The following is an 11,932-nucleotide window of genomic DNA, read 5'->3' on the forward strand; positions in this document are numbered from 1 at the left end:
AAGTCCTGGAAAACATCATCCACTGATGACTGGATACTTTGGACACACATGAAAATCAAATTCTTAATCCATTACCAAACATGTTAATCCTAAAATACTTACAGAGCATATCAAAATATGCTGCAAACTTTCAGGAAAGTGAATACTTAAAGGGAACACTGGTACGCTGAACATTTGCGGAATAAGACCCAGAAAACTACAACGCTGTGTACTTAATTATTTTAATATCACTTTTTATATTTATCAAAATGGCTAAATATCCAAAAGGTGACTTTACAAAAAGTTAACAGTGTACTAACAAAACATGAAAACTAGTTTTCTGTGCACATTCATAGTTCTGAAGAAATAGAGTACACAAACTTTCTTAAGCTGTCGCAGGTCCAGAAAATAGACCTACAATATTAAACTGATGCATGATTAGTAAATATTTATACATGAGCCCAGAAATGGTTACTACAATAAATTATTATAAAATATAAAAAATACAAAAATACAATCCACAGGATTGTACAATGCTATATGAAAACCACAAAATAAACTTTAACCTTTAATTGATTAATCTGTATTGTGTTAAAATACAGAATAAACATAATTACTCTTTAAGAGGCATTTAAAAAAAATACAAAACAGCTAAAAATGAAGAAAGAAAAGGTTCTTTGTCTTTACGAAAATATCCTTTATATGACTAAAAGGAGTAAAACATGAAAGCACTCAAGCTGATGATCCTGACAGTGCATCCAAGCCGTGAGTTTAGGTATCAGGCTCGAAGGCGCTGTTGGCCCGGCCTGACGGTCTCTTTGGGAGAGGCCGCTCTGTCGACCTGCCTCTCCTCCTGCTGGAGGACCCTGCGGCATCCGGATCTGAAAATGTGGCCTGAGACGGTGATGAAGGAGCTGCAAGCTTTTTCACCTTCTTCTTCCTTTTAGTTCTTTGGAAGAAAACAGCAAACATGAGTTTTCGATCATGTAATCAGAACTAAATCCGTAAACAGGAATTATGGTTCAAAATACTGTAACCCATTTTGGGGAAAAGAAAAAGATGTGGCAAACAGGGACTGAGTGTTGGTCATGAGGAATGGAGAGAAAATGTGACTTCTCCTTCCCGAGAGGGTGAACAGTATCCTGTGGTGTATTTCCTTTTTTGAAGTGCAGAGTAAAACAGAGTTAACAAGGAATGACATTGTCTCTCTGTTTACTCAAGGATTGTTCAGTGACCACAAAACGAAGTCAAAGTTCAGCATTCAATATTTCTAACTTTTAAAGGATCCAGTAAAATATTTGGCCAACCACAGACTCAAGATATGCTTCTATTAATTACAATAGCCAAATTTGTTTAACTTTTGTGGTATAATTTTAAAAAGTAAAACTAGATCCTGTTGATGAAATTAGAGAACATGGAGGCAGAGTGGCTGTCTGGTAATAGAAGGGTTCCTGGTTTGATCCCCAGCTCCTCCAGGGAGCGTGTTGAAGTGTCCTTGAGTAAGACACTGAAGCCCAAACTACAGAAATGCAGTCCATTTACCATTCTGTATTTAGAAGCCTAATCAGTTATGAGGGTTGGAGAAATTATACTGGAGGGAGCCACTTACTTGGTATCAACCAGCTCAGGGTCGGTGTCTTGCTCGGAGAGAAACCTAAGTTCCCCTGACAAACTAATTGCTGCAGATACCTTGAAGAGGTGAGGGAAGAAAAACATTTAATACTACAACCAGGAAATGGACAGAAAAAACAGACACAATAAAATACCAGAGACAGACCTTAATCGTCATGCCTTATCTTTTTATGCAAAACAATTCAATAAACATGAACAGAAACAGAAACAACACACAACGGAGAAGGAAAACGACATGCCTCTGGTGTGCAAAGTATGCCTACCCATGCCTGACTGTACATCTATTATTAGATTATTAGATCTCTCTCCTCACCTTGGTTGGTGTTGACCTCTCAACTGTCCCCTCAGACACGGCAGCTAGCATCTCTAAGGTGTCAGATACTTCTTCGTTGAAATCTACAAAAGCAGAACACATCAGCATCTTGCACATGCACAGAATCCAAAGGGTGCCTATCGCAATAAAATAGCATTAACTTACTCTCCTCTGCCACATAAGAAGCAGGAAAATATCCCTGCTGCCCACCGGACAGACGTCCAAACCACCAGTTGTCATTGTCTTTGTAGAGCACGTGGATGACATCGCCGCGGTGTACAGTCAGCTCATCAGACCGGTTAGCACTGTAGTCATAGAGCGAGACCACCTGACGAAGGAGCACAAAGGCAGATCCATTGAACAGGACACAGAAAAGGTTGCATGAGATACAAATGAAAAGGAGGGAGTTGATGTGACATTATTTATCTGAGATACATCTCTGACATTTATTAAAAAGGGCAGATGTTTCGAGACCTGTGTCATCACTGACCCTGAAGAAGACAGTTCTCGACAGTCAAAATATCTGCCTTTTTTGATAAATGCATCAGACCTAAAGTGTGCAGCGACTCCCTCGTTTTCCATCGTCATCACAGGTCGTCTGATACCTCCTCAATACATGGTGTGTGCTGCTTTGTTTCCTTTCTGCATGAGATACAGCGAATCCTGACAGTGAATACTTACTGTTTGCTGAATGGGAGCCGAATCTGTTTCTGTGTGGCTGCCTGGAGAAACACGATCAGAGAAGCTCTGGTGGAAGAAAAGGCACATCAATTAAATTTTGAGAATACAAAATCATGATTATTGTTACTTAAGTTTTCAGTAATATCATGGTACTGTTGAAATGTGCTGAAAATGTTAAAAAAAAAAAAAAAAAATACTAACAGAGACTTAAATCATTTCACTACTTTTTATATTGAAAATCGCAAATTACATGCACTGTAACTGCTTGTATTAACATAACACAACCAGCAGCATACGTAATCATATGGCATACACAACACAGGCGTATCAAATCATTATCAGTGATTAATGCCATGGCCAGGAGTGGTCTGTGAACTTTGTCACCTAGTGCAGGTTTCAATTATGAATACAACCTCAAAAAAATTAGATTAGAAGATTACTAAAAGATTAGATTGCTCTTACCATGTAAGAGCAATGGAATGGTTGTATTAAAGATACTAGACTGGTTGATGTTGACTGGTTGATATTAGACAATATGTACTGCAAAAGCTGTTTGAAAAAAGCTGCAAAAGCTTTTTAAAAATGTGCTTATCAGTAATGGATATCATGATAATTAAGTAACTGTTGGGGTGATTATAGTGCAGGTTAAGTTGGAAGACTGGCAACACTGTGGGCACTCCTGCCAAATTCCACAGTTCTGTTAATACATTTCGGATAAAATACATTAAAATTAGTGTTTATCTTAATGTTCAGCTGTAAGAAAAACATAAAGGAGACACAAAAATTACACAGATAAAACTGTTAAAAGCCTTACTGTGTGTAGCTTCAGAGATGTTGCTCTTTTTAGATGTTTACCCACTGGACTAAAACCACCTGAAATTGCACAAAAAAAGAGCAAAACAAACCATCAATATGTCAATTTACATGACTCCACAACTCAATTCAATTCAGTCGATCCTAGTCCCTGTACATGGTGCACGTGCTTTTACAGCTTCTTAACCACAACACAGAGACTGAGTGTTGTTCACTCCCTGCCATTCTTTGTTACTGGAATTCCCTGCAAGCTTTGCTCTGCATGAGCTGGCTATAAGCTCATTTGTGCAACTTTAATTTCTTCATAAATATTTGACCTGAAACCTCATAGAGTTGCAGTGGAGCCACTTCTACATTAAGGGCAAACAACGAGGTGATTAACTGTACAGACACTCACGGTTTTGGGTGCTCAGGGCTGCCTGGGGGATAAGCTGCTCTGCCAAAGCACCAGAGATCTGCAGCTTGGAGTGAGGTGACAGGAGAGATGGAGGTGGCAACGCGGCATTTAATCCCATCTGGAAAACAGGGTTTTTACTAAAAGTCATTTGTAATGGTAATAATTTAAGAACATGATTTATCTGGTTGGAGAATAATGTTCAACATACACACTCTGCAGCTCAAATAGTGTGTTAGATTTAGCAGATTAAAAAACACACAATGTATTACCTAATACACAGGCTATTTTCATTATCAGTTCTTCAGTAATTGTGGAGCCACCATGGAAAAAAATGGCTCAGTCAGAAATGAAGTGAGAGAATGAAACAGCCTAAATGTGGACTCAATAGAGCTTTTCATTATCCATGTCAATGACACCAATGTGTACACAGGTGTGTTCAAAGTATACGGAGGTCAAGATCACAATGCTCACCGTTCCAGTGTCCAGTGTTAAGCTCCGCCTCATGTGACTCATGCCCACTTTATCTGTAAACCACAACACCAAAGTGTGTATTTACCACGCTATCTATACAGGGAGCACCATCATTTTGTAGAGATAGAGCCTAACCTGTGCGTGATTACTACTACCATGAATGGAGCAATAAGAAAATGTGAATGCAAAAAAATGCATAATTGTATGCATACCTTGGTCATACATGTACCCTGGACTTGAAGAATGTTGAAGTGGTTCCTAAAAATGGTTTTACAGGGTAAGTTTTGGAGCATACTGTATTCTGTGTGGAATAAGACGTTTTAAAAACATATTTCTAAAACAATATATGGCAAAGCAAAATGATTTGATTATTTACAAGAACTGAATCCAGCTTCTCTTTGACACGCTGCATTTTCAATGACAGTCTTGTTGCTTGAGCATACTGATCCAAGGCTGCAGAAACAGATGTGTCCTGCAATACTGAAGGGTCGGGGGTGGTTCTTAAGGTTTTACTCTCCGCAGACACCGATCTGCTCGCTCCTTTCATATCCTGCACCTCCAGCTGGGACACTGCACAGAACAGAGTGACATATTCCCAATCAATATGACTGTTTCAGTGTCAGCCAGTGTGTAAAATTAAGCCACAAATATACCCCTGGCTGTAAAAGGAAACATCAACATTTCACCTAACTTATCTTGAAAAACATTTTGATTACAATAGGAAAGATTGGATACAGGCAAAAGAAAAATAACACTTCTCACAGGGTTTTGTCTTTTAGCTAAGAGAAAGCTTACCTTTGCGGTCGTACAGGTACACATGGACCGGCTGGCTCTGACCGAAGGCACAGAAAGCCACCATGTTCTCATGAGGGTGGAATGCCACACCACGGAGAGCCGTGGAGTAGCAGAGCTCCGAATACACTGCTATCTGGTCACCTGGGAAACAGCCAAAACACCCGGCAGCTTGAATCACTGTGAAATACTGAATACTGAGATATAATATTGTAATATTGTAAGACTTTTGAGCACAAACTGGCTGCTCTTTCAGAGGAAAAGCGCATGATCCTCACCAGTTTCAGCATTCCAAACATAGGCCATCCCGTCCTCGCTGCCAGAAAAGATGAAGTTCCCGCAGGGAGTAAAAGTACTGTAGATTCTCTCTCTGTAGTTTGTGGCACCTGTATATTTCTTAACAGCCAGTCTGAAAGAGGCAGCCAACAGATAAAAAACACATTATATGCTTCAGTCAAAGGTTACAGCTCCAAGTTTGAATAAAACTTGTAGATTTTTGGGACTGGGGAAGAATGACATCATTCCTTATACTTTACAATGATTCACTACGCCTAACACTTTCTGGTGAAATTGTTGGTTGCTTATGTTTAAGTCACATTTGCTATATTATTGTATGTATTAGTGCAATGACCCGATTTCACAATTAGGATCATTAAAGTTTTGTCTTATCATACTTACATTCTCAAATCCATCACCCTCAGGACACTGTCTTTTGCATGGATGAGCAGTCGACGTCCGTTTGGATGGATCTCCAGCATGTTGATGGGAATACCACTGAGGTCACGCTCATTGATTTTCTGCCGAGAAATAAAACATACAATTTCATGGTGATTCATTGACCTCCTTTCAGTGTGCGGTAGAATATTTTCTTTGATCTATGCAAAATGTATTCCTACTCGAACCAGAAATGTATAATCTACATGTAAAACTAACTAGAAAGAATAGAGAGGGCAAAGAGTTTCTCTCGTACCTTTTCTATGCACCAACGATGGCATGGCTGTCGCTGTTTACTGTCATATACCAAGGTTTTCCAGACGATGATTACACCTGCATTGTCCGCAGAGAACATTCTCCTTCCTAATTAAAACAAATACAACCAAAATGCAACGAAAAAGAAATTCTTACCTCATTGTTCATTATTGTTCAGTATTTGTTAAATACAAGTACAAGTACAAATCATTATTTTGTTTAAATTCTATGCGATTGTTTGCTTTTGTACGTGAAGGTGTTTTTTTCTTCCAGATGGTGAGTGACTCATTTTGGACTGGGACTGTTATGCTGTTGTAAGCACGATACCTTCAGAGTCAAAACAAGCCGCGTTGATGAAACTGCTGTGACCCTCAAACTCCTGAAGCAGCTGGCCATTGACGTCATCAACATCCAGCCTCCAGACCCGTATGAGAGTGTCATAGCCCCCTGTCACCACCAGGTTCTGGGCTGTAGGGTGGTACTGGGCACAGTATACAAAAGACGGGTGAGGGAGCACCTTCTCGGCAAGTCCCAGGAGCCTCTCCACGTTCCATACTCTGAGGGACGGAAGTGAACAAAGTTATCCAAAAATGTATTCTATAAACAATACATTCTGAACCAGACAACCACCACTGGCTGGAACTGCCTGCCAAAGCATGCTGTGTCTCTGGTACCATAATGGCATAGACATTGAACTGCACATCAGGGGAGCACTTGCTCCCCCTAGAGGTAATGTGAAAAACAACCATTTCTGAAAGTCACGCATCAATAGTGATACCCAAAGATAACCCGTACACATCCCTATCAATTCAGTCTATCTTTTATGTGGGTGTTACCTCGTAGTTCCATCGGAGGAGGCAGACAAGAGGCTCCGGTCATCTCTGGACCAGCAGAGATCATAGACAACACTGAGATGGCCACCGAAGGCTGCCAAAACCTTGCCAGATGGAATTTCATACACTGAAACGGTTTGAGACCAAGTTATTTTTGTAGTTATTTTAGAAGAATATTGAAGTCAGTATTGGCTGTTTATGATCACTGTTTATAAATCGCAAGTTAATCAACTGGATTAACTTTTCAGAAGGATTAACTGCACTTTGCAACTCAGTGGATATTAGTGGAAAAGAGATGGAGTCAGTACACATGTGATGTGTTGCTTACCTATAACAGGGAAAGCGTCTCTGTCAGCACAAGCTGCAGCCAGTATTGTCCCACCATGAGAGAATTTCACAGTGAAACAGCCCATATGACCACCGCGGAATGACAGTATGGACTTATTGGGAATCCGACAAACCTTCAATACAAAAAGTCCTGTAAGATTTCTCAAGTAACACATTTAGAACAGACTTAACCCAACTGACAAAATCCCAGTTACCTGGCCGTCAGTGCAGACTGAAACAATTTCCAAGAATTATAAACTAATACCCTGGACTGGGCAAATTTATTACATTCAGAAAATAACCAAATCATATCTATGGTTAACTTATAATGAATGAATTCATGTGATGCAGCAGTCAAGATATTTTTTGACATCTGTTCAATAATTTCTGATTCTACCAACCTGACCAGGCATTCTGTTCCACCTCAAGACAGCAGGCTTGTTTTCCAGAGTCTGTGTTATGCTTTTCCTGGTGATTTCACTCTGCAGTTCACTGTACGTGGTGCTGCCCCTCTCCTCTTGCAGCGCCATCATGGAGCGGACACTGGGGTCCACCTGTAGAACAAAAATAAAGTCAGCCACCCACTGGTAGCTTGGTGTTCTTTAAATTTTACAGAAGAATGGAAGAAAATGATGTTGGCACAACACTTATTCACAATACAAATGCAATATGAGACAAGTCACTCCCTCAAAAGATGTTCGTTTTGCAAGATCCTTCGCAGAAAGAAAAACACAAAATATACCAACACTGACAAGTTATAAACTTTTGCAGCTATAAGTCCAGCCAGTCTATTCATAAACTGATGTAGTGCAGAAAATGAAGTGCACAATGTATTCATTACTCAATAGCACATACAACACTCATGAGTTCAGTTCAATTACATTCACATATTGCGATCAATCTGGTAAGCATATGAGCCTCTTGACATTGAAAATATCTGGCAAATCTTCCATGATAATCGCCAACATTTTAAACATTCTCAGGTTTTTACATGTGAGGCGGAAATGCCCTCCAAGAAACAGAGGCATATGAAAGGACTATCAAAAAGAATAAATTAAAAGTAGTGACTAAACAGCAGCTACAAAACTTACATGCTCAGGGACTTTAATGCCCTTCACAGTGATGTAAAGGGTGGATGCATATCTGTTTCGAGGATATCTCTTCCACCAATCTACCACCTCAATTGTTTTGGGTTGTCTTTTTGCTCTGGCTGGAGGGCAGAAGAGCTGGAGGCGAAGTTTAGTGTCGATGTTCATCACACCATTAGTGCCTACAAGCTGGAAGAGAGGGGAAAATGTAAATAACTGGTACAAAAAGCAATGTTTTTTTTAATTGGGCTTCATCAAATTTTGGCCAGGGCAAGACAAATGTCCTACCTTGAGGAAAGCCCACGCAATTTTTCTGAATCCTCGCTCATGCTTGTCCACAGCAACATTGGCTCTTGCCTCTTCCATGGTCACAAAGTCTAGGATCTGCAGAAGACATTAATGAAAAAATTCTTGAACATTTAAAACTGCTTCAAAACCGATAATGAATTAATTCAATTAACGTCTCTTACTTCAAAGAAGAGTAAAACCCTGGGGCTTTCATCATTATTCTCAACGAAGTAACCAAAGCGTTCATTGAAGATGATCTGCTCCTCCCACTCGGGGGTGGTTGATTTGTTTTTCTTGAAGTCAAAAGGCTGCGTCATGATGGGAAGGATATGTTCAACATTGTCCTGCTCGTAAAATGAGGAGACTGGTCGATGGCTGAAAAAAATGAGACATAATGCATTTAAAGCAAGGCGTGTGTATTTTGCTGTATACACTTACAGAAGAAATACTAAACTGCGATAACCTATGGGATAAAGTATTCACTCTCACCTGTGCTCTTTCTTTACGTACTGCCCAGAGATCTCATCAACGACATGGATCTTCACCATGGGGTGTGACATCAGGAGGTCAGTCTTTAGGCGGTCAGTCCGGTGGACACACACTCCTAGCACGAGGCTGTCATCAAAAGTTGGTTTTTGCGGTACCTCCGCCTCTGTTTCACTGTCTTCCTTGACAACTAACAAAAGGAAAACAAGACACGTCATTCACCCACGACCAACACTGTACACTGTACCAAGTTTTTAACGGAACGTGATGAATGTTTTTCTGACAATTAACTTTCCAGTACCTTGATTTTTCCTCTTTGCCTTCTTCTTCTTTCCCTTGGATTCATCTTCATTTTCCAGAGCAACATCCTGCTCTTCATATTCATCTTGATCCCTGGTGGTGGGAAAAGCAAAATCTCTTTCTCAGCTGCCTCTTTCGCTGAAATCTGGCATTGCAATAACTGTAGAATAAAACAAACATCAGGAGGTTTACGCACCTTATTTCTGGCTCTGTATTTACTGATTTCAGCTTCTTCTTTTTCTTCTTCCCTACATCATTATTCAGTGCAACTTGTGGGGCAGTCTCTTTTTCTGTTTTCTTGATTATTGACTTCTTCACTGTCTTCTCCGCCTCCTGTGCAATCTGCTGCTGGTATTTATGCAGTAGCTCATCCTCAGCATCCACTACTTGGCTGTCCGTCTTGGCATCCATATCCCCTTTACTCCTCCCCGTCTTACTTCTTCGCTTTGGTTCCCTTCCAACCTCGTTACCATCTGGCTCCATAGAGATCTCGGACTTGGTGGCATATGTGTCCTTACTGCTGTCATTCTGGACGTAATTTTGGGTGTCCTCCAGCACAGGGGGTGAGGGAAGCTCCCTCTTATTCTTATTCTTCTTCTTGCCTTTAAATGTTTGAGTCTCCTCACGGTCTCCATTGCTGGTGGTATTAAATTTCTCAGCTACTTCTCTCTCTCTTCGCTTGTTCTTGGTGAAGCGAGGGCTGCCCTGCTCAGGATTGTATGTGTTCTGGAGGATAGTCCCATCTTCCTCTATGTCTTTCTCAAGGTTGAGATTTTTTTTCAAAGTCTGAAGCTGAAAGAAGAAGGGAGTAGCAAGAGCTAAGAAAGAGCTACATAGGAACATCCAAGTATACTTAAATGTTTTGCAGTAAAATATGGAGGCAACTTTCACTTGGTCAAACACCTGGGCCATGTATTATTGACCTAGATAGCTATGGTTCACTTTCCAACACTTACTTTATTGTCTGCCTTACATATTAGTTTGTCCTGCCCCCCACAGTACAGTTTAGTGAATGAGGATCAAGGAACTCTACACAAAATAGGTATAAAAGCTAAAATTCAACCGAAAAAACTGCTTGGTGGTGGATCATAATGAATGTGGACTTTGTCCATGGGCTATAATGATTTAGAAAAGGTCTTCAGTCATGTTCTACAAGCTACAACCTTTTTAACACTATCATATTTTTGCAGGCTGATGTGATCTTCAGTCATCACACAAAGAGACAATAACATACTTGAATAGTTTCTCCAGTTTCAGAGCTTTTCTTCTTCAGCTTTTTCTTTTCCGATGGGGGATCTGTGTATTTCTTGAATACCTCGTTGAATCTATCCCGGGTCTTTGCCCGGGCTTCACTTTCACCTGTGCAAATAAAACCAACAGCCGGTGGTGGTAAACAACCTGGACCTGGTGATGTTGTCAGTAGTCATCAACCTCCATACAGTAAGTTGGGTGTGTCATGCAGCATATGGGTGTGGGTGTGTGTGTGTATGTGTGTGTGTGTGTGTGTGTGTGTGTGTGTTTGTACAGGAGGGAGTTCACCTGCTGGCATTCTCAGGCACCAAAATGCCTTTCATCCTGAATACAAGACACTCAGCCAAGGAGGGAGGCTTTCATTCTAGGAATTAAAAACATGGCTAACGTTAACGTTGATCCAAAAAATCTCAGCTGAATCACTCTAAATAATCAAGCCTTGGTAAACGATGCGCCCATAAAGTTATCTTGAATGTCCGAGCTAGTAGGCTATGTTAGCTGTGACGATTTAAAGAAAACCACAAGGACGAAAACTGACAAGGAAAACATCACATTTCAGCGGCATGTTATCAGCTAACGGCTAAGATAGCCTTAGCGTTAAGCTAGCTAACGGTTACCATAACTGGCTAATAGCGCCAATTATAGCACACTCGGTTTGTTTACGTTTGATTTAGCGATACTTTGTTCAAATTCTCTAAGCGGCGGGCTGAGCCTTACGAAGGTTACGAAACTAACGAAGCACCACAAGACTGACGCTACCTGTGTGAGGCTAGCCGCGTTAGCCAGCAGTGATTTGGGGTCTCCAGTCACAGCAACACCGTCTCTCTGGTTTCCAAGTCAACCACAACAACAAGCTGGAGACGAAGGGCGGAGCCTGGCGGACACGTCGGTGACGTAACGGTCCAATAAGGATTCCACGTACGAGATTTCTGAGCAAGATTAACGCCGTCCACTCGAATTATAATCTGAGACAACGAGGCATATCCAAAACAAAGGCTGTTCATTGTATTTGTGAATGCGTCAATAAACTTTTTTCGAATATCACCAATAAAAATGAAGTGAAACAAAATAAAATAAAATACAATAAAATATGATGAAATACAATAATAATAACAATAAAAAATGATAATGATAACAATAATAATGACAACAATAACGACGATAATAATAATAATAATAATAATAATAATAGTAGTAGTAGTAGTAGTAGTAGTAGTAGCAGCAGCAATAATAATAATAATAATAATAATAGATAGATAGATAGATATAGATAACATACAAATTATGAGACAGGTACAAATCCTCAGATTTT

General features: G+C 40.2%; 1 protein-coding gene across 1 annotated transcript; it reads right to left on the minus strand.

The window, feature by feature from the left end:
• Positions 1–204: 204 nt before the first annotated feature.
• On the minus strand, positions 205–11,493 carry ahi1 (Abelson helper integration site 1). Its single transcript, XM_030045133.1, has 27 exons — positions 11,380–11,493; positions 10,909–10,984; positions 10,604–10,728; positions 9,566–10,161; positions 9,371–9,462; positions 9,073–9,259; positions 8,766–8,958; positions 8,584–8,679; positions 8,299–8,484; positions 7,609–7,761; positions 7,209–7,341; positions 6,884–7,007; positions 6,375–6,604; positions 6,049–6,155; positions 5,757–5,875; positions 5,357–5,487; positions 5,082–5,222; positions 4,663–4,856; positions 4,499–4,544; positions 4,287–4,339; positions 3,816–3,933; positions 3,420–3,478; positions 2,606–2,671; positions 2,090–2,252; positions 1,925–2,007; positions 1,589–1,668; positions 205–928 (listed from the first exon to the last, which is right to left on the minus strand). The coding sequence occupies exons 2-27, from the start codon at positions 10,916–10,918 to the stop codon at positions 751–753; spliced, it is 3,663 nt and encodes a 1,220-aa protein (XP_029900993.1). The 5' UTR covers positions 10,919–10,984; positions 11,380–11,493; the 3' UTR covers positions 205–750.
• Positions 11,494–11,932: the final 439 nt, after the last annotated feature.

The sequence above is a fragment of the Myripristis murdjan genome, chromosome 22 (assembly GCF_902150065.1).
Source record: "Myripristis murdjan chromosome 22, fMyrMur1.1, whole genome shotgun sequence".
Taxonomy (NCBI): domain Eukaryota; kingdom Metazoa; phylum Chordata; class Actinopteri; order Holocentriformes; family Holocentridae; genus Myripristis; species Myripristis murdjan.